This window comes from Malaya genurostris, chromosome 2, assembly GCF_030247185.1.
Source record: "Malaya genurostris strain Urasoe2022 chromosome 2, Malgen_1.1, whole genome shotgun sequence".
Lineage (NCBI taxonomy): Eukaryota > Metazoa > Arthropoda > Insecta > Diptera > Culicidae > Malaya > Malaya genurostris.
The window spans coordinates 130,145,029-130,171,579 of record NC_080571.1 but is presented as its reverse complement, the minus strand read 5'-3'; the positions used below and the strand labels follow the sequence as shown (position 1 = coordinate 130,171,579).

The 26,551-nt window shown below is 39.8% G+C and overlaps 1 protein-coding gene across 2 annotated transcripts in view; it reads right to left on the bottom strand.

The window, feature by feature from the left end:
• Window positions 1-1,223: 1,223 nt before the first annotated feature.
• The window catches only part of LOC131432784 (pyridoxal phosphate phosphatase PHOSPHO2), a 40,558-nt gene continuing 15,230 nt past the window's right edge, over window positions 1,224-26,551 (bottom strand). Inside the window, exon 3 of one of the 2 annotated variants that reach the window (XM_058599296.1) lies at window positions 1,224-2,473. In XM_058599296.1, coding sequence (XP_058455279.1) covers window positions 1,723-2,466 — 744 coding nt within the window. In that variant the 5' untranslated portion in view covers window positions 2,467-2,473 and the 3' untranslated portion in view covers window positions 1,224-1,722. The remainder of the gene's footprint in view (window positions 2,474-26,551) is intronic. The other variant, XM_058599294.1, reaches the window with a different exon arrangement.

Here is a 26,551-nt window from a genome sequence, read left to right as displayed (position 1 = left end):
ATTTAGTATGGTGAGTTGTCAATTCGTAACATTATTTTGACTCAATTGTCACCTTCAGAATACGACTTGTTCCGCCGTGTTTGTCATGCGACCGTAATGCAGCATCTGTTTTATTTTTTTTTATAAACAAGTTACATGTGCTACTTGGGTACACACTTAGAAAAATGTACATCTTAATAGATGCGCATAAAATGAGTGTCGCGATTTACTTACTTTCACAATTTAAAGCATGTAAAGATATCATTAATGTCACAGTTGATTTAGCTGAAGCATAGATCGATACATACGCAAAATTTGTTTTTACATGATAGTACAGGGTGATTTTTTAAGAGCTTGAGAACTTTTTTAAACAATAAAACGCATAAAATTTGCAAAATCTCATCGGTTCTTTATTTTAAACGTTAGATTGGTACATGACATTTACTTTTTGAAGATAATTTCATTTAAATGTTGACCGCGGCTGCGTCTTAGGTGGTCCATTCGGAAAGTCCAATTTTGGGCAACTTTTTCGAGCATTTCGGCCGGAATAGCCCGAATTTCTTCGGAAATGTTGTCTTCCAAAGCTGGAATAGTTACTGGCTTATTTCTGTAGACTTTAGACTTGACGTAGCCCCACAAAAAATAGTCTAAAGGCGTCAAATCGCATGATCTTGGTGGCCAACTTACCGGTCCATTTCTTGAGATGAATTGTTCTCCGAAGTTTTCCCTCAAAATGGCCATAGAATCGCGAGCTGTGTGGCATGTAGCGCCATCTTGTTGAAACCACATGTCAACCAAGTTCAGTTCTTCCATTTTTGGCAACAAAAAGTTTGTTAGCATCGAACGATAGCGATCGCCATTCACTGTAACGTTGCGTCCAACAGCATCTTTGAAAAAATACGGTCCAATGATTCCACCAGCGTACAAACCACACCAAACAGTGCATTTTTCGGGATGCATGGGCAGTTCTTGAACGGCTTCTGGTTGCTCTTCACTCCAAATGCGGCAATTTTGCTTATTTACGTAGCCATTCAACCAGAAATGAGCCTCATCGCTGAACAAAATTTGTCGATAAAAAAGCGGACTTTCCGAATGGACCACCTAAGACGCAGCCGCGGTCAACATTTAAATGAAATTATCTTCAAAAAGTAAATGTCATGTACCAATCTAACGTTTAAAATAAAGAACCGATGAGATTTTGCAAATTTTATGCGTTTTATTGTTTAAAAAAGTTCTCAAGCTCTTAAAAAATCACCCTATAGATATAATATTGTGTCATCACCGAAGAAATTACGGCATGCTTGAATTTACATCTAGCGTAAATTTTTTTTGTTCTGCTTCTTAGAGTGTACTATTATAAAATGGATAATTTCCAACAAACGATTTTATAATCAAATTTTTTTCAAAGTAATTATATACATATTTCCATACGTATGGAAATTGATTGACATGTTCTGAGCCCATCAAATTGTTTCATAGGAACCTTTGAGTTATATTTTTTGAGGGATGGATGTGGATTAAGAAAAGAATCTCTGTGCTTATGAGGAAGTATAATAGATATTCATACTCATTTCTCTGTTGCATTAGCAACAGGTGCTGAACAAAACTATATGTATGATTAATTTTCGAACAGATTTACACAACTTTTAGGAGTCAAATTCACCAACATTTTATTACAAAAAAAATAAAACAAAGTTCATAAAAACAAGTTAGCGACGCATAGAAATAATCTAATTCTGCTTTTCAAAACTCGTCCCATATCAAACTTTTAAGATGGAAGCCGTCTCTCCATTTTAAAATTTTAGCCTTATATCTATCGGATTGTTGCTTAATAATAGTGCTAAGAGCATCGAAGCAAGTATAGCCATCTCTTGGACAAGCATATCCATTCTCATTTAAACGCAACATAGGGCAAACATCATTTTTTCCATCACCAATGTAGAAAATTTTCTCGTACACTGTGTTTGACGCAACGTACTGTTTATTTAAAAAGTCATCAACAATCTTGCCTTTGCAAAGATTCCATGCGCTCAAATTACACTCTGTTTGGTGATGGTAGGGATGCAAGTCGAGAGCACCGTTTCCGTTAAATTTGGCCGGATTCGTAAATACGGTATGAATATATTGACTAATTCCGTTAAAACTGTTCCATGCACTGATGAACTCAGAGTTGGAATCACTTACGATAACTATATGGAAGTTATTTTTTGACATTTCTTCGATGCAAGTTTTTATGCCAGGTACCTCTGGTATATTGTGAATTGCCGATAATATGTCTGCTTTGTTGAATCCACTTTGATACAAGAGACGAAAAATTCGCTGCATATACGGTACCCAACCACAACTTCGTATAATGCTTTTTATCTCCGATGTGATTAAATTTTGCTCCAGCAAATCTCGAACAACAATATCTGTGTTGTGTTCGCATATTGTATGATCGAAATCAAAAATAGCTAACCGCCTCTGTATACGGCCGTCCGATATCATGATTTACCTGAGAAGAAACGAGAAAAAATATTTGTAAAATTTATACAATGCTATGCAAAAGAATGAAACGGCGGTTTGTTCACTCTGAAATGCTGTGAATGACATGGAACACTATGGAATGATATAGAATAACATGGAATATAGTGAAATGATATAGAATAAATATTTAGACAAACAACTGAAAGCTTTCAAACGATGCTCAACTCAGTTTGTAAGGTTATGTCCATTTTGCGTAAGGCCGATAAAACGTAGTTTATAATACAGAAAGATTATGCAATGACTGTAACAACCGGTTGTTCAACCGAGACCCAATTGTACATGATTAGAATAAAAGAAAAAGTACAGATGTGTAATGATTAAACTGACACTGAATTTGAAACGGTACACCTGCAGCGCCCTCACCAAAGTCTTTCATTGAATTTCATTGAACTTGCAGCATTGCAAGAATAGCAACCCAGCCGTGAAGGAAAAACTCATTACCTTTCAGCAAAAACATCATATTAACAAGATATCCAGCTCTCACATTTCCCGAACAAATCATTGGCAACATCCTTTTTTGCGAGCATGTCGCCCTCCGGTGAGTCTCATACATAGAAGTAGGGGAGAGAAATGTCAAATTCGTGCGCACCAAAATAGTAGGGCTGCGCACACATACAATTGACATGATATGTTGAATGTGATGCCGTGCGATGGCGTTGCCGAACTGAAGATTGATTTCGCTCCAAGCTGACAGGGTCTGCTTTCAGGCAAGCCTTCACGTCAGCGTAACCGCGACGAGCAGCAACAAAAAATATCTTTTCACGGGCACCGGTCCAGAGATCCCAGATAATTTCAGAAAAAATCTGTTTTACCCTGTATAAAAAATCTGTATGTATCTGTATTCACAAACAAAATGAAATTTTTAGAATAAAATTATGTTGAACGCTATCTCAACAGATCATGGTTATACAATGAGAGTTTCTATGAGCATTTATATTTTATTTTCGGAGTTCACAAAAATATGTAAAGACGAAATTTAATATAAATGTTTTTACAACCACAATTAAATTTCAATTCCATATACTTCTCTAGATTTAAAAGTTGACTTAATATGACAATAGTTGCACTATTTATGTACCATTTAATTCCACTATTTCACTGTCACGTTATTACACTTTCACAAAGCCACTACACTTTAATGAAGCATAACAAACGTTACAATACAGATACGCGTATTTCGGAATGTTATTTACATTCAGTGTATCGGTTTTATAAGTTTGACGTAGTGACAGTGGCTTCGGTTTGCGGTTCTCGGCATTTTTGGTAGAACTTCTGAAGAAAGTCGGATGAACTTTCTACTTAAAATCACAAGCTCGGCTTGTACTAAAATCTTCGGGCTTCTCCCGAAAGTAAATGTTAGGAGCCATAAGACCTGTTGCTGGCGTGACTTCCTTTCGTGCTGATAACGTGAATTCGATCTTCGTGAGTTCTCGTCCTCGCTGGAGATCTCCAATGTTATTGACGTTAGAGACCAATTTTTTCTTGGCTCCTCTTGGGGCCACCAATGTTAATGAGCGAAGACTCTTTCCTAGAGTCACCAATGTTATTGACCGCAGAGATTCCTTTCTGCGGCCACCAATGTTACTAAGGGGTATCTGGATGAAGCCTAGTGTAATTGTTTCGCAGCCGGATAGCTCTCGTAGCGGTCTATCCACCTTGAAATCAATTACACTTCAGCTGCTTTCGGAAAAGTAAGTTACCCTCTGACTGCAGTGAATTGCAAGTGATTTATTTTAACAAAATCTTAACTATATATACAAGTATTTTCCTTACAACAAATGTAAATGTTGCGCGACATTAACCGCAACATTCTCGGTTTTCCCTTTCTATCCCATTGCGGGATCCTAACTCACACTGATATCTAGCTATGTCAGCGCGCGCATCTAGTTTTACCTGCTTGTTTACAAAGGTATTATTTACTTCATACATCCTGGCGCGCGGCTCAGACCGATGCTGTTTGTTTACATATTTTAGTCCTTATCGAAAGCTGAGCGGAAAGATTTTATTGCTCTAAATGTGGAAATTCCTATATTTGGCCCTAGACCCGCTTGAAGAGCGGCTTGTCTCGGCTTGCACACAAATCATAAATCTATACCTGCTTTATTGAGGTACTACAACCGCTTGAAGAGCGGTTTAGTTTTGTTCCTTATTTTCTTAATACTTTACAATGTCTAGACGCACTCTTTGGGCCATCGGATAAATCCCTGTGGTTTAATTATAACTGATATAATTGAATTATTAAACTGATATAATTGCATTACTAAACTGATATAATTGCATTACTAAACTGATATAATTGCATTACTAAACTGATATAATTTCATTACTAAACTGGTCCGTAACATTCCGGCCCTGATAAATTATTAATTTTATTAAATATGAACGGACCATTTATATATGATTCACTTTCATTACAGCTGTGACTCGACTTCTGAGTCAGTAGTTCTAGTTGGATGACCTCTACGACGAGCTATTGATGATCCCTCTGCGTTGGACCTAGTTTCGATGTTCGACGTCTTCTGGTTAGATTTGTGTTTCAGAATTTTGCACATCAGTAAAACACAAAGTGCCGTTATTATAATTCCGATCAGGAATAATAACGCACCAATCCAAATACGATGATAAATGTTTATCGGTTCCTCAGTTTCCACTACATCTAGAAAATTCTTGTAAGGATTCACCGACCATGGTGTTGTTGATCTTTCTGTCGTCGTGTTGTCAATATTCAATTCGATGTCAATCTGTGACCTTGGCTTAAAATAGGTAAACGTTGCCTTGTTACTAATTTCCATGGTTGCATAAATTGTTTCCTTTTTCGCTTGTATCTTGCATTCTGTTGTCATCTCGACAATTGCTGCTTCGTACGGCGGTGAAATTATTGTATTTTCACAATGAACTACGATCGTGCTGGGATTATTCGTATAATAAAGTACAGAGTTCCGCATAGGAAGATGTATTAGTCGTGTATAGTTACCAGGTAATCGATTAACTATACATCCGATTTTTGGTTCCACATGTAATATTGCAGCAGATACGCAGTCGGGTGCCTTTAATATTTTTGGTTGATTCATGATAAAATAACTGCTGTTTAATGCTACCATTTCCTTCGTCGAGTAGAAGTATTCTCCTTTGACATTTATAGCAATATATGGGTTTTCCACAGAGATTATTGTTTTATTCTCGTGATGTGGAATGGCCACTACATTGAAAATTTCATAATTTTCCTTATTTATAATTACCGTCGTCATGGTAATCATTATTGTGCCATTCACTATCTTTGAATCATATTGAATTGCAGAAGGGTGATCTAAAAGCTTATATCCATTCGGCAATTGCTCAGTAATGTTATGCAATATTTGCTGAAGCTCTATTTTATCCATAGGATAGGAACGAATCCTTCTATATTTTGCCAATATTTCGTCGATTATTTCCCGAGCAAGAAATACTATCTCCATGGCTTTTCTTTGAGTAATAGCTACACGGTCTTCTGTATAATGAACCTTAAGTTTATCCATTCCGTCATGAAGGATAGAAATCCTGCTTGCAAATGTGTCTCCCATCTGTGCTGTTTTTACATTCATTAGGTTCACAGAATGTGCTATTTTATCGAACCTTTCATCTTCGTGTATGCGCATAGCTTGAATTTCGTCATCGACATCGTTTCCACCAAATAATAAGTCCTTGAGAAATCCTAATATTCCTCTTCCTCTTTTCATTCTTGTAGAATACTGAATCTCCAATTTTGCATTACTTGCCTGACGTTGTAATGATGATACTATTTGTTCCATATTGCGATCTCTTGTTAGTTTTTTCATCGTAGCCAATGCCGTAGATAACTTATGGTGAATTTCATCAATAGTATTCATGTCCTTTTCACTTGTGTATTTAGGTTCGTCTTCCATGTTCCTCTTTTGAGGATGCATGTTCCATAATGGTTGAAAATCAACCCATCCTCTTCAATTGGTTTTATTTTCAAAGTGCTTCCTAATGATAAAAGTGTTACAAACATAATTATTAATTTCGGTATTGTACCAGTGAAGAGTCGAATGCGCCTTTTCTTTTTCACTAAACCATTTGATTCTTCCTTCAATTTCATACTATCAACTAGTGCTGTATCTTCTTTATTTTGTTCAAAAGAAACTGTTTCTGATATCGCCTCGGTTTTATCAATCGAATTTGTTTTCATGTTCCAAGTAACTGCTGATATACCAGAGTCGACTGAAGATGATTCGATGACTGTTTCGAGTTTTCTGATTTCTTTCACTGTATTTTGTTTACAACCTTCTTCCTTGGTGGGATCATCTTCTCGATCAGTGTCCATCATTTGCGCGTCGACATTTTCCTTCTCAATTGGTGTCGCAATTTTAACAGTCTTGTTATATACCATTACTTTCATGACGTTGGTTTCAGGCTGCCCTCGGTTGTCACAATCTCTCCACAAAATCCTTTGAGCATGTTGATCTTCTGGCCTTATTTTGACTTGGTGGAATATCTCCTTGATGTCTCCACGAACCGCAATTGCTCCTTCCCGGAATCTTATTAATACGCCAAATAATGAAGTAGTGGCGTCCGGCCCTGATAACAAGGCTGAGTTAAAAGAAACTCCCTGTACACTAGCTGCTGCATCAAACACCAATCTTGGTTTAGGTGGCTGTTTATTTTTATTCTGAATAATGAAGTGTGGAAGATAATAAACTCGTGGTGCTGATAAATTTAATTCCGACTGTGTCAATTTGCGTATGTATCCTTTCCTTTCGTAATCGGCAAATGTGTTTTTCGCCCAGTATTTCAACTCAGGATCTCGTAATAACGTTCTTTCCATTGACACCAATCTTCTCATAGCATTTTTATAACTCTCCGGAAATGTTGTTTGATCATTTCGTCCCAATAAGCTAATTCCGTACCTGCCATCTTCATACTTTATTGTGGGTTTTATTATTGCATCTGCCTTTTCTTCCTCGAACGATTTCGGTAGTGTTGTGACCACTTTGACCTTTTCCATTTCTTCTGCTTGTTGTATTATCATAGAGTAATTGCCTTCGACTCTATGTCTTGTGTTTCCAAAAACGAACCATCCTAGTTTCGTTCGTAATGCTGTTGGTTCATTTGCTTTCCCAATCCGTTTTTCAAACGGAGTTAAAGGATGACTATGACTCAGTCCAATAAGAATTGTCGGTTGTACATCCTTATAGGTTTTCAATGGAATATTCTTCAAATATGGATATTCAGTCTGCAGTTTTTTAACATCCATTGATTGCTTAGGCAGTTGAAGATTGCTGATCGTCCTTACACCCTTAATAGTGAACTCCTTGTTGGATTCGCCATGAATTTTAAGTTGAACCCGGCGGCTCTCCTCCTCATTTCTGGTGACATTTTGTGTCCATTTAAGCATTAGTGGATCAGACCTTCCTTGTAGCTCTAGTTCTCTAGCCGTATTTTCGTCGAGTAGCGTGAGTGACGAACCGGCATCCAAAAACGCATACGTTTCAATTTTCTTATTCCCGTTGCGCAAAGTTACAGGTACTATTTGGTAGAAAACGTTTTGTTTGGTGTGTTCGTGGTGGTTATTTAATTCCACCTCTTGAATTTCTTCATCCTTTGGTACCTCTTTTTTCGTGTATTTGTTGTGTAGTAACGGGTGATGCTTTTTGTTGCATCCATCTATTCCGCAGCATTTGGTTTTTCTACAGTCTCGCATTTTATGATTCTTAAATACAAGACAGCTCAAACATAGTCCTGATTTGAAGGCCAGATTGTTTCTTTCTTCTGGCTTCAATGTTTTGAATTTGGTGCATTCAGGTAGTTTATGACCATCACTACACATAACGCATTTATCTGCATCCTTGCTTTGATGCATGTTTACATGTATTTTTGATTTTCACTCTGGTTCTTTATGTGATGCGATCATCAACCTGCTAGCTCTAGCATGTGGCTTTAGCCATTCATTTAGATCCGATAGTGTTTTTATCGGTGTATCATCTTGGTATTGGTCCTCGTGCCATTTTATTTGTAAACCATATGGTAACTTTCGTACCGTGTCTTCCACAAGTCTGTGGTCTATTAGATACTCTTCTCTGTCTAAGAGTGATACGTTGCAGACGAGATTATCCAATGAATCGGATATCTCTGCTATCAGATTTCGATTATCCTTTTTTATATTAATCAAATCTGCCAATAATTCTTTATAGACTAGTTCGGGTCTTCCGAAATTTTCCTCTAGTCTCTTTATTATTTGATCCACACTGTTTGGATCCATCATTAGTTGACGCACGCTTTTCTCTGCGTTGCCGTACAACACGGTCTGGAGTCTAGTGAGATTCTCCAGATTGTTAAACAACCCCTCTTTGGTTGTTTCCAAGAATATTTTCTTGAATTTAGGCCATTCCTTGGCCGTGCCTCCATATTTGGGCAAACTCATAAGCGCTTGTCGTTTCAAATAAACCGTCCAATCGGGCTCTTGTTTGGTGGGTTTTATTCCTGCTGCCGATGTACCTGGTACAGGCTCTTCAGTTTCTGTTTTAATTGTCTGCATGGATTTTATTAATTGTTCCATCGCAATTCTATTTTCCCGAAGTATTTCCTGGATGACGTCTTTATTTAACGATTGTTTTTGTTGAGTTTTCAATTGAATAAGTTCCCTTTCTGCGTCTAAACATTTAGGGCATATCCATCTTTCTTCCTCTGGTGGTGAAATTGAAAGTTTCACACACTTCAGATGGAACCATCGATCGCATTCGTCGCATGCGATCATGGCTTCTTTTTTATCAGCTGCCGTACACAGACGGCAACTGCCATGGGGGTTCGGTCGATATGTCGTGAACATCATTTTCCAGCTGTGTTTAGTTCACGAGCTATCCCTTTCGTTGCTAACGAAAGCCTTCTATCGTGCTGAGTGACGTGAGTTCTCGTCCTCTCTGGAGGACACCAATGTTGCTGGCGTGACTTCCTTTCGTGCTGATAACGTGAATTCGATCTTCGTGAGTTCTCGTCCTCGCTGGAGAACTCCAATGTTATTGACGTTAGAGACCAATTTTTTCTTGGCTCCTCTTGGGGCCACCAATGTTAATGAGCGAAGACTCTTTCCTAGAGTCACCATTGTTATTGACCGCAGAGATTCCTTTCTGCGGCCACCAATGTTACTAAGGGGTATCTGGATGAAGCCTAGTGTAATTGTTTCGCAGCCGGATAGCTCTCGTAGCGGTCTATCCACCTTGAAATCAATTACACTTCAGCTGCTTTCGGAAAAGTAAGTTACCCTCTGACTGCAGTGAATTGCAAGTGATTTATTTTAACAAAATCTTAACTATATATACAAGTATTTTCCTTACAACAAATGTAAATGTTGCGCGACATTAACCGCAACATTCTCGGTTTTCCCTTTCTATCCCATTGCGGGATCCTAACTCACACTGATATCTAGCTATGTCAGCGCGCGCATCTAGTTTTACCTGCTTGTTTACAAAGGTATTATTTACTTCATACATCCTGGCGCGCGGCTCAGACCGATGCTGTTTGTTTACATATTTTAGTCCTTATCGAAAGCTGAGCGGAAAGATTTTATTGCTCTAAATGTGGAAATTCCTATATTTGGCCCTAGACCCGCTTGAAGAGCGGCTTGTCTCGGCTTGCACACAAATCATAAATCTATACCTGCTTTATTGAGGTACTACAACCGCTTGAAGAGCGGTTTAGTTTTGTTCCTTATTTTCTTAATACTTTACAATGTCTAGACCCACTCTTTGGGCCATCGGATAAATCCCTGTGGTTTAATTATAACTGATATAATTGAATTATTAAACTGATATAATTGCATTACTAAACTGATATAATTGCATTACTAAACTGATATAATTGCATTACTAAACTGATATAATTTCATTACTAAACTGGTCCGTAACAAGACCCATAGTTGGGAAGAGTTAGGTAGTAGTCAGTCTCAGATTGTCCGTTAGTCTCGGACGTCGGCCCGTAGACAAGTTAGTTAGTCGGTTCCAAATAGTTGACGGTAAATAGCCGTCAGTAGTGAGTCAGTCTCTAGCCATTAATCGGAGTTGTTGCACAGCCGAAACGCCAACGTGATACGCCATAACCGATCATGGCTAGCGAGTTCAACAAAGTGGCAATCACGACAGGCGGTCGAAACTTGACTAAAACAAGCAAATTTGATTTATTGGCGCGCGAGTGTTCTGAATTTCAGACTTGCAGTTTTGTTTTGTTATCTGTGTTCTCATTTCACCAGAAGAAAACAAGTCCATCAATTAACCTCTTCTGTAAATAGATTAATGTAAAAGCAGAAACGAAAAGTGAATCTCACCAGAAACGAAAAGTGCATCTCACTAGAAACGAAAAGTGCATCTCATCAGAAGAAAAACAGTCAATCAATTAACTTCTCCTATAAATAGATTAAGGTAAAAACTAAACGAAAAGTCTAAAAGTACCGGTATTAAATTGATCCAAAGAGTCATTCAAGAGTGTAGCCAAATAGAAGTGGAGAAAGACGGGTGGGTAATGTCAGAGACATAACTGGATGTCGTGAATACGAAGAAAACTGGCACACTCCCATCACTTTTCCGAATATCAGTTAGTTGATTGATTGTATGAATTGTGCAAGGGTAATGTCAGAGACATAACTGGATGTCGTGAATACGAAAAAACTGGCACACTCCCATCATTTTTCCGAATATCAGTTAGTTGATTGATTGTTTGAATTGTGCAAGCTTTCCCTTTTTTCACTAATAGAGTTTGAAGCGATGTACCTACATAAAAGTACAGATTAGTTACATTAAACAGCTACTATTCTACAACTATATATTCCAAACTTGAAACAATTTCTTTCTAATTTGCTAATATAGGAGGCTAAGTACGACAAATTTGTAGTTTATTTTTATTGAAGCTATGAAGTTCGAAGATATCTGATTCTTCTAGAAATTTCAGTACGAGACAGTTTCAATGGCCTGGTCTGAAATATATCGACGATCTTCGGTATGCAAGAGTAATTTTAATAATAATAATAATAATAATAATAATAATAATAATAATAATAATAATAATAATTATTATTATTATTTTATTATTATTATTATTATTATTATTATTATTATTATTGTAAAGATTAATCTTTATATATGGAAACCCTGTTTCACATGGTATATTTTCACAAGACCTCATACTAGTATAAAGAGTGGAATGCTATCTGAAGCAGACAACACACGATATTGCCGCCAACAAACCTATGAAGGTTGTACTTCGAGGACTACCCGACATGATGGAAGCCGAACTAAAGCAGGCACTGTCGGAGGCTGGACTAAAGCCTTTGATGGTGTTTAAAATGAAGCGACATAATACGGACAAAAAGTATCGAGATCAACTCTACTTGGTTCATCTGGAGAAGGGCTCCATCACCATGAGTCAACTGAAAACGATTAAACCGTTTGTTCACATAATCATCGAATGGCAAAATTATAAACCGGTACATCGGGATGTCACACAGTGCACGAACTGTTTGAACTACGGCCATGGAGCGAGGAATTGCCACATGAAAAGTCGGTGCGGGAAATGTGCCGAACCACACAATACCAACGATTGCCTTCTAGATGACATCGCTGTAAAATGTGTGAACTGTGATGGCGACCATCCATCTACTAGCAAATCGTGTCCCAAACGTGCTGAGTTCACAAAAATTCGACAACAGGCGTCCCGTAAACAATCAACGCGCAAGAATGTTCCACAGAAGGATGAAATTAATTTCCCACGGCTCCCACCGAAGAGGGATATTCCGAATTTGCCGCCACTTCCTCGCAGCAATCCAAAAGATTCAGCCGCTGGATCACAAAAAGAATCTTCCTCAAAAATCCCTCCTGGATGGGGCAATAATCAACCACAAGCAAAGGATGACTCTGGTGACTTATTCTTTGCTGAACAACTGATCGTCATTTTTGAAACAATGACAACAAAACTACGAAACTGCAGAACGCGGTTAGATCAAATCAACGCCTTAGGCAAATTCATCATTGAATATGCAATATAATGAGTTGGTTATAGTAAATTGGAATGCTTGCTCACTCAGGAGCAAAACTGCTGAATTGTCCGACTTTCTTCAAGAGAAGAATGCCGATATTGCTATTTTAACTGAAACTCATCTTAAACCTGAAATTTCTATTTTTATTTCCAATTACAGGATTCACAGGCTCTACAGGGTAACTACCAGAGGAGGGGGAGTTGCCATTAACATTAAACGATCCATTCAGCACAGGCTTCTGACAGCCTTTAAATTGCAACTCATAGAAGCCATCGGAATTGAGATTACAACGACGATGGGACCCATCATCATCATTGCAGCGTACTGCCCCAAACAAACCAATCTTCGAGATGGTACGTGTGCATCATTGAAGCGAGATCTGGCTATGCTCACTCGACGACAGAACAAATTCATCATTGCTGGGGACCTGAACGCACGGCATGAGCTGTGGGGAAACAAAAGACAGAATCGAAACGGATTCGTACTTGCCGAAGATTACAAAGCTGGACAATACAACATCCTCGCTCCGGATCAACCAACGCGACTTTCCAGATCGGGAGTTCATTCCATTTTGGATATATTCATCAGCAACATCGTCATAGACAGCTCTCCGGTTGTCTTCAACGAGCTCTCTTCCGACCACTTTCCAGTAATATTGACGTTGGGATCTTCACCAGAAACAGTGCCTATTCAAACTCGGAGGAACTATTATCGCACCGATTGGGTCCAATTTCAACAAATCGCCGACCAACATATTAATATCGATCTGCCACTTGATTCCCCGATGGAAATCGATGCCCTATCTTCCTTCCAGCATTCAATCACAGTCGCTCGTGATAGGACAGTTCCAGTACAACATATGCCGAGTTCCTCTCTTCAAATTGACAGTGTCACCAAGAAACTCATCCGAATTCAAAATATCTACCGGAGGCAGTATCAACGAACTGGCATCCTAGATAGGAAGACTTCTTATAACAACTTAACTAGGATAATCCAGGAAAGGATATCTGAGCTTCGCAACAGGAACTTCCAGCAAAAGCTTCGAGAAATTCTCCCACATTCAAAGCCCTTCTGGTCCTTAACAAAGGTGCTTAAGAAAAAACCGAAGCCTATTCCACCTTTGCTGCCACCCCAGGACGCAGCTGAAGGAACACCTTTAATCACACCAGTAGAGAAGGCAAATGCGCTAGGCCAGCAGTTTGTGTGTTCTCACAATTTAGGACTCAACATTGTTAGTCCACATGAAAGAGCCGTTGCAGATAGAGTCACTGAGGTTGACCAATCAGACAGCTTAGTTCCTGAGGAAAGTAGAGTCACTGCGAATGAGCTGATGGCTATTGTGAAAAAATCCAAAAATATGAAGGCCCCCGGTTTCGACAACACATTCAACATTGAGCTGAAACATTTGAGTATTCGCTCATTTGTCTTCTTAGCTAAAATTTTTAACAGGTGCTGGGAGCTTGGTTACTTCCCTTCAATGTTGAAGTTAGCTAAAGTTATCCCAGTTTTGAAACCTTCCTTTTCCAAGAGCTATCGGCCCATCAGCTTACTCTCTGCCCTATCCAAGCTGTTTGAAAAGTCAATACAAAGGCGAATTCTTGCTTTCGCAGATGAACAGGATATATTACTGGAAGAACAGTTTGGGTTCCGGAGAGGAAGATCCACCATCCACCAACTCACAAGGGTTAACAACGTCACCCAGCAAAACAAATCAGTGTCCAAAACGACTGCCATGGCAATATTGGATATTGAGAAGGCATTCGATAATGTGTGGCACGATGGCCTGGTGTTTAAACTGCATAGGTATAATTTTCCCATGTATTTTATCAAAGATTACAAACAGATAGAGGTTTCTCTAAATAATGCATTTTCAGAAAGATTTACTATTCCTGCTGGTGTACCCCAAGGAAGTATCCTAGGTCCAATTCTATACAACATTTTTACATCAGACATCCCACCTCTTCCGAGTGTGGGTGTTCTGTCACAATTTGCTGATGATACTGCCATTCTTTACAAAGGTCGTGTCATTAATGCTCTGAAGAATAAACTACAGACAGGTCTGGACGCTCTAACTGAATATTTAAATTGTGATCAATACAGCAAAATCTCAGGTCGTTTTCACATTCAAGATCTTCAAAACTTGTTCCATCAGACGAATTACGAATACGATTCGGTGATGAGGTCATCCAATGGTCCGACGAAGTTATCTATCTAGGACTCACCTTTGACAGACATCTGATATTTAGGTCATATGTTGACAAAATCGTTCAAAAATGAAGCATACTCATTAGGTCTCTGTATCCGCTGATTTGGAGAACATCTAAACTGTGCCTGAAGAACCAGATGGCTGTCCATAAACAAATCATCTACCTTGCAATTGAATACGCAGTCCCTGTTTGCGGGGCATTCAAGCGCATTCAAAGTAAGATCTTAAAGATGTGCATACGCTTTCCGGCCGAGCGGCAGCGGGAGGAAATAGCGAAAGGAGTGTTTCTTTCTGTTCAAAATTAAACTCTTCAACTTCAACTTCAACGAAAACTTTCAACTTGAACGTGTATTACAACAACATTGAAGTTTTTCAATAGTACACTATTGAAAAACCTGTTTGATTTAACCCATGACAGCACCAACCAATCAGAACGCGATATGTTTGCATCTATACAAGAGCATCCATATAAAAGTTGAGTGGTACATTTTCCGTACCATTTGCTGAGCAACTGTTCCCGAAACAAGACACACGAGAGCAACATCGAGGACCTGTCGTCTCACTGTTTCCCGTTCTACGAACAGGAAAAGGAATTTTGGCAAAGTGGCTGTACGTACACCGCTGCCAGTAGCAGGTATAAAATGAAATGTGATGTGAGAAATAGCGTCATTTAAGTTATAGCAGCTACTCTTAACGCACGAGACACCGTCAGCACGATGACACCGAAAACCGGTAGAAAGGCAGCCAAAAAGTCCAGCAAGTCTCATTCAAAACACTTTTCAGTGCTAAAGATCATCCTAAAGAACTAGTTGAATTTTCTCGCTTTCCTACCATTTTCTGAGCAACTGCTACCGAAACACTAGAACCATCTCACATCTCAATACCAAATGATTCATCAAGATGGAATTTAAAATAATTTGCACCGTCACTAACACATTCAATTACGAACGGCAATGCGAAAGTGGAAGTGATGATGTTGAATACATCTTTATACATCACTAGTATGAGGTCTTGTGAAAATATACCATGTGAAACAGGGTTTCCATATATAAAGATTAATAATTATTATTATTATTATTATTTTATTATTATTATTATTATTATTATTATTATTATTATTGTAAAGATTAATCTTTATATATGGAAACCCTGTTTCACATGGTATATTTTCACAAGACCTCATACTAGTATAAAGATGTATTCAACATCATCACTTCCACTTTCGCATTGCCGTTCGTAATTGAATGTGTTAGTGACGGTGCAAATTATTTTAAATTCCATCTTGATGAATCATTTGGTATTGAGATGTGAGATGGTTCTAGTGTTTCGGTAGCAGTTGCTCAGAAAATGGTAGGAAAGCGAGAAAATTCAACTAGTTCTTTAGGATGATCTTTAGCACTGAAAAGTGTTTTGAATGAGACTTGCTGGACTTTTTGGCTGCCTTTCTACCGGTTTTCGGTGTCATCGTGCTGACGGTGTCTCGTGCGTTAAGAGTAGCTGCTATAACTTAAATGACGCTATTTCTCACATCACATTTCATTTTATACCTGCTACTGGCAGCGGTGTACGTACAGCCACTTTGCCAAAATTCCTTTTCCTGTTCGTAGAACGGGAAACAGTGAGACGACAGGTCCTCGATGTTGCTCTCGTGTGTCTTGTTTCGGGAACAGTTGCTCAGCAAATGGTACGGAAAATGTACCACTCAACTTTTATATGGATGCTCTTGTATAGATGCAAACATATCGCGTTCTGATTGGTTGGTGCTGTCATGGGTTAAATCAAACAGGTTTTTCAATAGTGTACTATTGAAAAACTTCAATGTTGTTGTAATACACGTTCAAGTTGAAAGTTTTCGTTGAAGTTGAAGAGTTTAATTTTGAACAGAAAGAAACACTCCTTTCGCTATTTCCTCCCGCTGCCGCTCGGCCGGAAAGCGTATGCACATCTTTAAGATCTTACTTTGAATGCGCTTGAATGCCCCGCAAACAGGGACTGCGTATTCAATTGCAAGGTAGATGATTTGTTTATGGACAGCCATCTGGTTCTTCAGGCACAGTTTAGATGTTCTCCAAATCAGCGGATACAGAGACCTAATGAGTATGCTTCATTTTTGAACGATTTTGTCAACATATGACCTAAATATCAGATGTCTGTCAAAGGTGAGTCCTAGATAGATAACTTCGTCGGACCATTGGATGACCTCATCACCGAATCGTATTCGTAATTCGTCTGATGGAACAAGTTTTGAAGATCTTGAATGTGAAAACGACCTGAGATTTTGCTGTATTGATCACAATTTAAATATTCAGTTAGAGCGTCCAGACCTGTCTGTAGTTTATTCTTCAGAGCATTAATGACACGACCTTTGTAAAGAATGGCAGTATCATCAGCAAATTGTGACAGAACACCCACACTCGGAAGAGGTGGGATGTCTGATGTAAAAATGTTGTATAGAATTGGACCTAGGATACTTCCTTGGGGTACACCAGCAGGAATAGTAAATCTTTCTGAAAATGCATTATTTAGAGAAACCTCTATCTGTTTGTAATCTTTGATTACAATGTGTTAGTGACGGTGCAAATTATTTTAAATTCCATCTTGATGAATCATTTGGTATTGAGATGTGAGATGGTTCTAGTGTTTCGGTAGCAGTTGCTCAGAAAATGGTAGGAAAGCGAGAAAATTCAACTAGTTCTTTAGGATGATCTTTAGCACTGAAAAGTGTTTTGAATGAGACTTGCTGGACTTTTTGGCTGCCTTTCTACCGGTTTTCGGTGTCATCGTGCTGACGGTGTCTCGTGCGTTAAGAGTAGCTGCTATAACTTAAATGACGCTATTTCTCACATCACATTTCATTTTATACCTGCTACTGGCAGCGGTGTACGTACAGCCACTTTGCCAAAATTCCTTTTCCTGTTCGTAGAACGGGAAACAGTGAGACGACAGGTCCTCGATGTTGCTCTCGTGTGTCTTGTTTCGGGAACAGTTGCTCAGCAAATGGTACGGAAAATGTACCACTCAACTTTTATATGGATGCTCTTGTATAGATGCAAACATATCGCGTTCTGATTGGTTGGTGCTGTCATGGGTTAAATCAAACAGGTTTTTCAATAGTGTACTATTGAAAAACTTCAATGTTGTTGTAATACACGTTCAAGTTGAAAGTTTTCGTTGAAGTTGAAGTTGAAGAGTTTAATTTTGAACAGAAAGAAACACACCTTTCGCTATTTCCTCCCGCTGCCGCTCGGCCGGAAAGCGTATGCACATCTTTAAGATCTTACTTTGAATGCGCTTGAATGCCCCGCAAACAGGGACTGCGTATTCAATTGCAAGGTAGATGATTTGTTTATGGACAGCCATCTGGTTCTTCAGGCACAGTTTAGATGTTCTCCAAATCAGCGGATACAGAGACCTAATGAGTATGCTTCATTTTTGAACGATTTTGTCAACATATGACCTAAATATCAGATGTCTGTCAAAGGTGAGTCCTAGATAGATAACTTCGTCGGACCATTGGATGACCTCATCACCGAATCGTATTCGTAATTCGTCTGATGGAACAAGTTTTGAAGATCTTGAATGTGAAAACGACCTGAGATTTTGCTGTATTGATCACAATTTAAATATTCAGTTAGAGCGTCCAGACCTGTCTGTAGTTTATTCTTCAGAGCATTAATGACACGACCTTTGTAAAGAATGGCAGTATCATCAGCAAATTGTGACAGAACACCCACACTCGGAAGAGGTGGGATGTCTGATGTAAAAATGTTGTATAGAATGGGACCTAGGATACTTCCTTGGGGTACACCAGCAGGAATAGTAAATCTTTCTGAAAATGCATTATTTAGAGAAACCTCTATCTGTTTGTAATCTTTGATAAAATACATGGGAAAATTATACCTATGCAGTTTAAACACCAGGCCATCGTGCCACACATTATCGAATGCCTTCTCAATATCCAATATTGCCATGGCAGTCGTTTTGGACACTGATTTGTTTTGCTGGGTGACGTTGTTAACCCTTGTGAGTTGGTGGATGGTGGATCTTCCTCTCCGGAACCCAAACTGTTCTTCCAGTAATATATCCTGTTCATCTGCGAAAGCAAGAATTCGCCTTTGTATTGACTTTTCAAACAGCTTGGATAGGGCAGAGAGTAAGCTGATGGGCCGATAGCTCTTGGAAAAGGAAGGTTTCAAAACTGGGATAACTTTAGCTAACTTCAACATTGAAGGGAAGTAACCAAGCTCCCAGCACCTGTTAAAAATTTTAGCTAAGAAGACAAATGAGCGAATACTCAAATGTTTCAGCTCAATGTTGAATGTGTTGTCGAAACCGGGGGCCTTCATATTTTTGGATTTTTTCACAATAGCCATCAGCTCATTCGCAGTGACTCTACTTTCCTCAGGAACTAAGCTGTCTGATTGGTCAACCTCAGTGACTCTATCTGCAACGGCTCTTTCATGTGGACTAACAATGTTGAGTCCTAAATTGTGAGAACACACAAACTGCTGGCCTAGCGCATTTGCCTTCTCTACTGGTGTGATTAAAGGTGTTCCTTCAGCTGCGTCCTGGGGTGGCAGCAAAGGTGGAATAGGCTTCGGTTTTTTCTTAAGCATCTTCGTTAAGGACCAGAAGGGCTTTGAATGTGGGAGAATTTCTCGAAGCTTTTGCTGGAAGTTCCTGTTGCGAAGCTCAGATATCCTTTCCTGGATTATCCTAGTTAAGTTGTTATAAGAAGTCTTCCTATCTAGGATGCCAGTTCGTTGATACTGCCTCCGGTAGATATTTTGAATTCGGATGAGTTTCTTGGTGACACTGTCAATTTGAAGAGAGGAACTCGGCATATGTTGTACTGGAACTGTCCTATCACGAGCGACTGTGATTGAATGCTGGAAGGAAGATAGGGCATCGATTTCCATCGGGGAATCAAGTGGCAGATCGATATTAATATGTTGGTCGGCGATTTGTTGAAATTGGACCCAATCGGTGCGATAATAGTTCCTCCGAGTTTGAATAGGCACTGTTTCTGGTGAAGATCCCAACGTCAATATTACTGGAAAGTGGTCGGAAGAGAGCTCGTTGAAGACAACCGGAGAGCTGTCTATGACGATGTTGCTGATGAATATATCCAAAATGGAATGAACTCCCGATCTGGAAAGTCGCGTTGGTTGATCCGGAGCGAGGATGTTGTATTGTCCAGCTTTGTAATCTTCGGCAAGTACGAATCCGTTTCGATTCTGTCTTTTGTTTCCCCACAGCTCATGCCGTGCGTTCAGGTCCCCAGCAATGATGAATTTGTTCTGTCGTCGAGTGAGCATAGCCAGATCTCGCTTCAATGATGCACACGTACCATCTCGAAGATTGGTTTGTTTGGGGCAGTACGCTGCAATGATGATGATGGGTCCCATCGTCGTTGTAATCTCAATTCCGATGGCTTCTATGAGTTGCAATTTAAAGGCTGTCAGAAGCCTGTGCTGAATGGATCGTTTAATGGCAATGGCAACTCCCCCTCCTCTGGTAGTTACCCTGTAGAGCCTGTGAATCCTGTAATTGGAAATAAAAATAGAAATTTCAGGTTTAAGATGAGTTTCAGTTAAAATAGCAATATCGGCATTCTTCTCTTGAAGAAAGTCGGACAATTCAGCAGTTTTGCTCCTGAGTGAGCAAGCATTCCAATTTACTATAACCAACTCATTATATTGCATATTCAATGATGAATTTGCCTAAGGCGTTGATTTGATCTAACCGCGTTTTGCAGTTTCGTAGTTTTGTTGTCATTGTTTCAAAAATGACGATCAGTTGTTCAGCAAAGAATAAGTCACCAGAGTCATCCTTTGCTTGTGGTTGATTATTGCCCCATCCAGGAGGGATTTTTGAGGAAGATTCTTTTTGTGATCCAGCGGCTGAATCTTTTGGATTGCTGCGAGGAAGTGGCGGCAAATTCGGAATATCCCTCTTCGGTGGGAGCCGTGGGAAATTAATTTCATCCTTCTGTGGAACATTCTTGCGCGTTGATTGTTTACGGGACGCCTGTTGTCGAATTTTTGTGAACTCAGCACGTTTGGGACACGATTTGCTAGTAGATGGATGGTCGCCATCACAGTTCACACATTTTACAGCGATGTCATCTAGAAGGCAATCGTTGGTATTGTGTGGTTCGGCACATTTCCCGCACCGACTTTTCATGTGGCAATTCCTCGCTCCATGGCCGTAGTTCAAACAGTTCGTGCACTGTGTGACATCCCGATGTACCGGTTTATAATTTTGCCATTCGATGATTATGTGAACAAACGGTTTAATCGTTTTCAGTTGACTCATGGTGATGGAGCCCTTCTCCAGATGAACCAAGTAGAGTTGATCTCGATACTTTTTGTCCGTATTATGTCGCTTCATTTTAAACACCATCAAAGGCTTTAGTCCAGCCTCCGACAGTGCCTGCTTTAGTTCGGCTTCCATCATGTCGGGTAGTCCTCGAAGTACAACCTTCATAGGTTTGTTGGCGGCAATATCGTGTGTTGTCTGCTTCAGATAGCATTCCACTCCTTTGTAGTGGTTCAAAGCCGGAACAGTTATTTTGTAGCCTTCAGTACATAAACGGATTGTTGCCTGTAGTCCTTTGCTGATCAGTGTGTTAAAATCCGAGTGTAGAGTTTGTGGGAAGCCCTTCAGGTAGAAAGACGGCATTTTTTCCTTCTTCTGCAGCTCCTCTTCGACATCAACTGGCAGATCAGCATATTGGTTTTTACTCAGCAATTGGTCGTTTACCTGGACATCTCTTGGTTTCAGACGCTTAGCATCCTTTGGATCCTTCTCGGATCTATGGCGCGTTTTACCCATAGCTTGGGTAGGTAGACAACTGCGAATAAAAGATAAAACAAAATCGAAATTAGTCGTAGTAGGCTATTCGTCTATCCACATCGAGTGTTAGATGACGAAAACTAAATATATGGTTATATCTTCTGTTAGCACCGGTCATGACGCCAATGTGGAAATTGATGGTAAAACTATAAACTATTGATCGCGTTAGAGAAATGAAGTATCTTGGAGTCATAATTGATGAAAAGTTAACATTCAAATCTCACGTCATCAAGAAGATTGCCAAAAAGTACGTTATATTGTGTCGTTTGAGAAATGACCTTACGATCCATAGTAAGATTATTTTGTATAAAACAGTCATTTCACCACACATTGACTTTTGCCCATCCATTCTGTTTCTTGCTAATAACACACAAATTTTGAGATTCAGGAATCAGCAATCAGAACAAATTGGCTCAAATGGCACGTTCCCCTTGATATTTGGAGATTTGTGCCTTGCCATCAGTTTGTTTTAGAAGCATTTTCCTGATATATAAGAGGGAAGGATTGAAAGGAAATGATAAGGTTTGGACTAGGAGGATTTGAAAAATTGACGACACAAAAAAGCAGAAATAAATTCTGAGCCCCTAAGGGATGTTGAACAATCTACATCATTTCACCACACATTGACTTTTGTCCATCCATTCTGTTTCTTGCTAATAACACACAAATTTTGAGATTACAGCGACTGCAAAATAAAATCATGCGATTAATTCTAAAATGTAGTAGATATACCTCCTCAGATTTCCTACTGAACGCAATACAATGGCTTTCAGTGAAACAGAGAATTTACTACTTAACCATGGTATTTATTTTCAAGATATTAAATGGTATGCTGCCTTGATATTTGTGTGATCGAATTGAAAGAGGAACTGATTTGCATAGGTACAATACTAGAAACGCATCTGATGCTAGAACAGCAAGCTTTTTGTTAGCCAGATCGCAAAACTCATTATTGTACAAGGGAATAAGTTTTTTCAATTCGATGCCAAGAGAAATCAAGCGCGCGACGACATTGGTGGAGTTCAAAAAGTTATGTATTTCACACATAAAGTCCGCTTTGTAAGCAAATATTTAGTTCGTTAGTTCAAATATTTTAGATTTTTTTACGTATTACGAAGATTGTATTTTTTTGTTTATATATATTATTGAGAGACGTATTAGATCGGTATGATGATGATGGATTTTTGGTTTGTTTGAGAAGTAAAAATAATGAGCAGTCTACAAACGTTTGAGCCTTGCGCGCGAAGCAGGCAGTGACTATTTGGAAAGCGAACAGGACTGGCCGAAGAGCATTCGGTGTGTTAAGTTTGCTCTTGACCTTGATCGCAAGGTTTGATTAATAATTTAAGGAATAGATTCGGTAAACTAATTGGGATCGACAGTTGTTGATGGAATTGGGCTTGGCTCTGCTCATCTGCAGTCTCGTTACTCCATCGTAGCTGATGTTTGTAGCGATGAACTGGTCCGGCGGGAAGGGCCAGGTTAATTACTGTCTGATACTGTTATTTTGTGGTCAGTCGTTCTTTTGAAGAAGAATCTATACCTGCTAGATTAATCAGATCGTTTTCTTTTGTTTACTGGTTAAGATATGTGCAAAAATATTAATTATCATTTAGATAACTCATTCTGCTCACACTCTTGTAGGGGTATGAGGTGGGACCATCATCATCATCCCCGCGATACCAGGTATTGAAGTTGTCGCATGTCATGTTACAATCAAAGGCACCTTTGCATTGCTTCCATCTACATTCTCCCAAGAGCCTCGGTTGGGTATCAGAGGCTCAGTGATATCATTGAGCTCCTTCCTGCACCAACGTTGGTTTTAGGAGACTTTAATTCACACGGTCAAGTGCGCTGGACTTATCCCTTTGCTCGACATCGCTACGGTTGGAATGCACGTGGAAGGTGATCCCTGATCCCCACGATCATCTACCTATCGTGATTTCAATCGCCTACGGATTAAGTCCATCAGAGACAATCAATGTTTCGTATGGCCTCACACAAAATATTGATTGGAAGTCCTACGCAAGTTCGATATCTGAGAAACTAGAAATAACACAAGAACTTCCTCCGGAGGAAGACTACACATTGTTGGCTGGCTTGATTCTCGACTCCGCGATTCAAGCTCAGACAAAACGTGTACCCGGCGCGAAAACAAGCATCCGTCCCCTGAACCCCTGGTGGGACAAAGAATGCTCAGAATTAAACGCAAAGAGGGCTTTGGAATATGGCCCGACGAATGCGTAACCATAACACCAGGAACGAAAATTAAGATAATTCTAACCGCTGGATATTCGATTTCGCTAAAAAAGTATGTCCTTACTCTGTTCCGGAAAAGGCGCTTATTGAATTTATTCAATGAGCTTCCTGAGGATAATATTGTCCCACATGACTGGAGACAAGTAAGAGTTATCGCCATTCAGAAACCAGGGAAACCAGCCTTTGACTACAATTCGTATCGGCCGATTGCTATACTTTCCTGTATCCGGAAATTGATCGAAAAAATTATCCTGTTTCGTCTAGACAATTGGGTCGAGACTAATGGCTTACTTTCAGATACACAATTCGGCTTCCGCAGAGGCAAAGGAACGAACGATTGTCTTGCGTTGCTCTCAACCGAAATTCAAATGGCATTTGCTCGCAAAGAACAAATGGCGTCAGTTTTCCTAGACATCAAGGGGGCTTTTGACTCAGTTTCCATAAACATCCTATCCGAGAAGTTGCATCAGCATGTTCTTTCACCAATTTTGAATAACTTTTTGTATAATCTGTTGTCCGAGAAATACATGTATTTCGCGCATGGTGATTTGTCGACAATACGATTCCGTTACATGTGTCTTCCTCAGGGCTCATGCTTAAGCCCCCTTTTATACAACTCTTACGCAAACAGCATTGATCAATGCATCAACACATCTTGCACGCTAAGACAACTTGCCGACGACAGCGTTGTGTCTATTATAGGACCCAAAGCTGCCGATCTCCAAGGACCACTGCAAGATACCAATGAATTTTTTTGCACAATAACCGGAACTTGGTGGGGTGCCCACCCAGGAGACCTGATCAGGCTTTACCAAACAACGATATTGTCCGTAATGGAATATGGATGCTTCTGTTTCCGATCCGCCGCGAACACCCATTTCATTAAACTGGAAAGAATTCAGCATCGCTGTTTGCGTATTGCCTTAGGTTGAATGCAGTCGACTAACACGATGAGTCTCGAAGTGCTCGCGGGCGTCTTACCATTGAAAAATCGATTCTGGGATCTGTCATATCGATTGCTTATCCGATGCGATATTTTGAATCTGATGGTGATTGAAAACTTCGAAAGGCTTGTCGAGCTCAATTCTCAGACCCGTTTTATGTCCTTGTATTTTGATTACATGGCCCAGAATATTAATCCTTCTTCTTTTGTTTCCAACCGTGCTTATTGAATACTTCTGATTCTACTGTGTTTTTCGACATATCCACGAGAGAAGTGATTCGTGGAATTCCGGATCACGTACGCCCTCGAGTGGCCACTAATATCTTTCATAATAAATTTAGAACAGTCAACTGTGAAAAGGTGTTTTACACTGACGGATCAAACATCAACAGGTCCACAGGCTTCGGCATCTTCAATCAAAACATCACCGCTTCTTACAAACTCAGTGATCCGGCTTCAGTTTACGTCGCAGAATTAGCTGATATTCAGTACACCCTCGAGATCATTGAAACCTTGCCCAAAGACCTTTACTTCATTGTCACGGACAGTCTAAGCTCAATACAAGCTCTCCGGGCAATGAAACTAGGAAAGTATCCCTCATATTTCCTGGGGAAAATGCGGGAACATTTGAGAACTTTATCTGAACGGTCTTATTTAATATCGTTAGTCTGGGTCCCTTTGCATTGTTCCATTCCGGGCAATGGAAAGGCAGACTCATTGGCTAAAGTGGGCGCATTGGAAGGTGATATTTATGAAAGACAAATCTGCTTCAATTAATTTTTCAGTATCTCTCGTCAGAAAACTCTCAAAAGTTGGCAAACTTCATGGAGCAATGACGAACATTCGGGACGATGGCTACATTCCATTATTTCTAGGGTATCGACGAAACCTTGGTTCAGGGGGATGAACGTGAGTCGCGATTTCATTCGTGTTATGTCGCGGCTCATGTCAAATCACTACACTTTCAACGCACATCTCCGGAGTGTTGGGCTCACGGAGAGCGGTCTCTGCACCTGTGGCGTCGGTTATCAGGACATCGAGCATGTCGTGTGGTCGTGCGTAGAGTATCGTGACGCCAGGTCGAAGCTACTGGAATCCCTTCGGGCCCGAGGTAGACCGCCTGAGGTTCCGGTTCGGGATGTGTTGGCGAGTCGGGATAGTTTATATAAGCTTCTCATATACCAGTACCTCAAACACATTGATTTACAAGTGTAATGTATTATTCCTCGCTCAGAAAGTATAATCTCCACCTACAGGTTCGACTCTAACATCCGCCCAATTCTCATGATCCCGTCTCTGTCCACCATCTTCATTGGAACTAACAATATCTTTTTTTTTGTCACTAACTTTTCGTTCCCCCTTCCCTATCTCTTCACCATCTCGACGGCAACTAATTAGATCTTCGTCGTTTTCAGACATTTTGTTCCCACATCCCCTTTTTACCACGTTTTCCACAATATTTACTTCTCTTTCATTCTCGGCAATATCATCATCACCGCCCATGGAAGACCGCTCCAGTCGATGACCACCATGCGGGCCACCAGCCGGGCCTTCGTAGCCTGGGGGTGTTTTCGCGGACCCACACAGAGCGAAGGATACGGCCAACATGAATATTCACCAACGCCATATGGAAGACCCTCATGCAATATTCAATTCACCGGCCACAGCCGATCGTCAGCTGAAAGCTGAATTTTCGAGAATCCGCTACCCCGATACTACATTACATAATGATACTATTCTAGTTTTAAGTTAGTCGTAATTA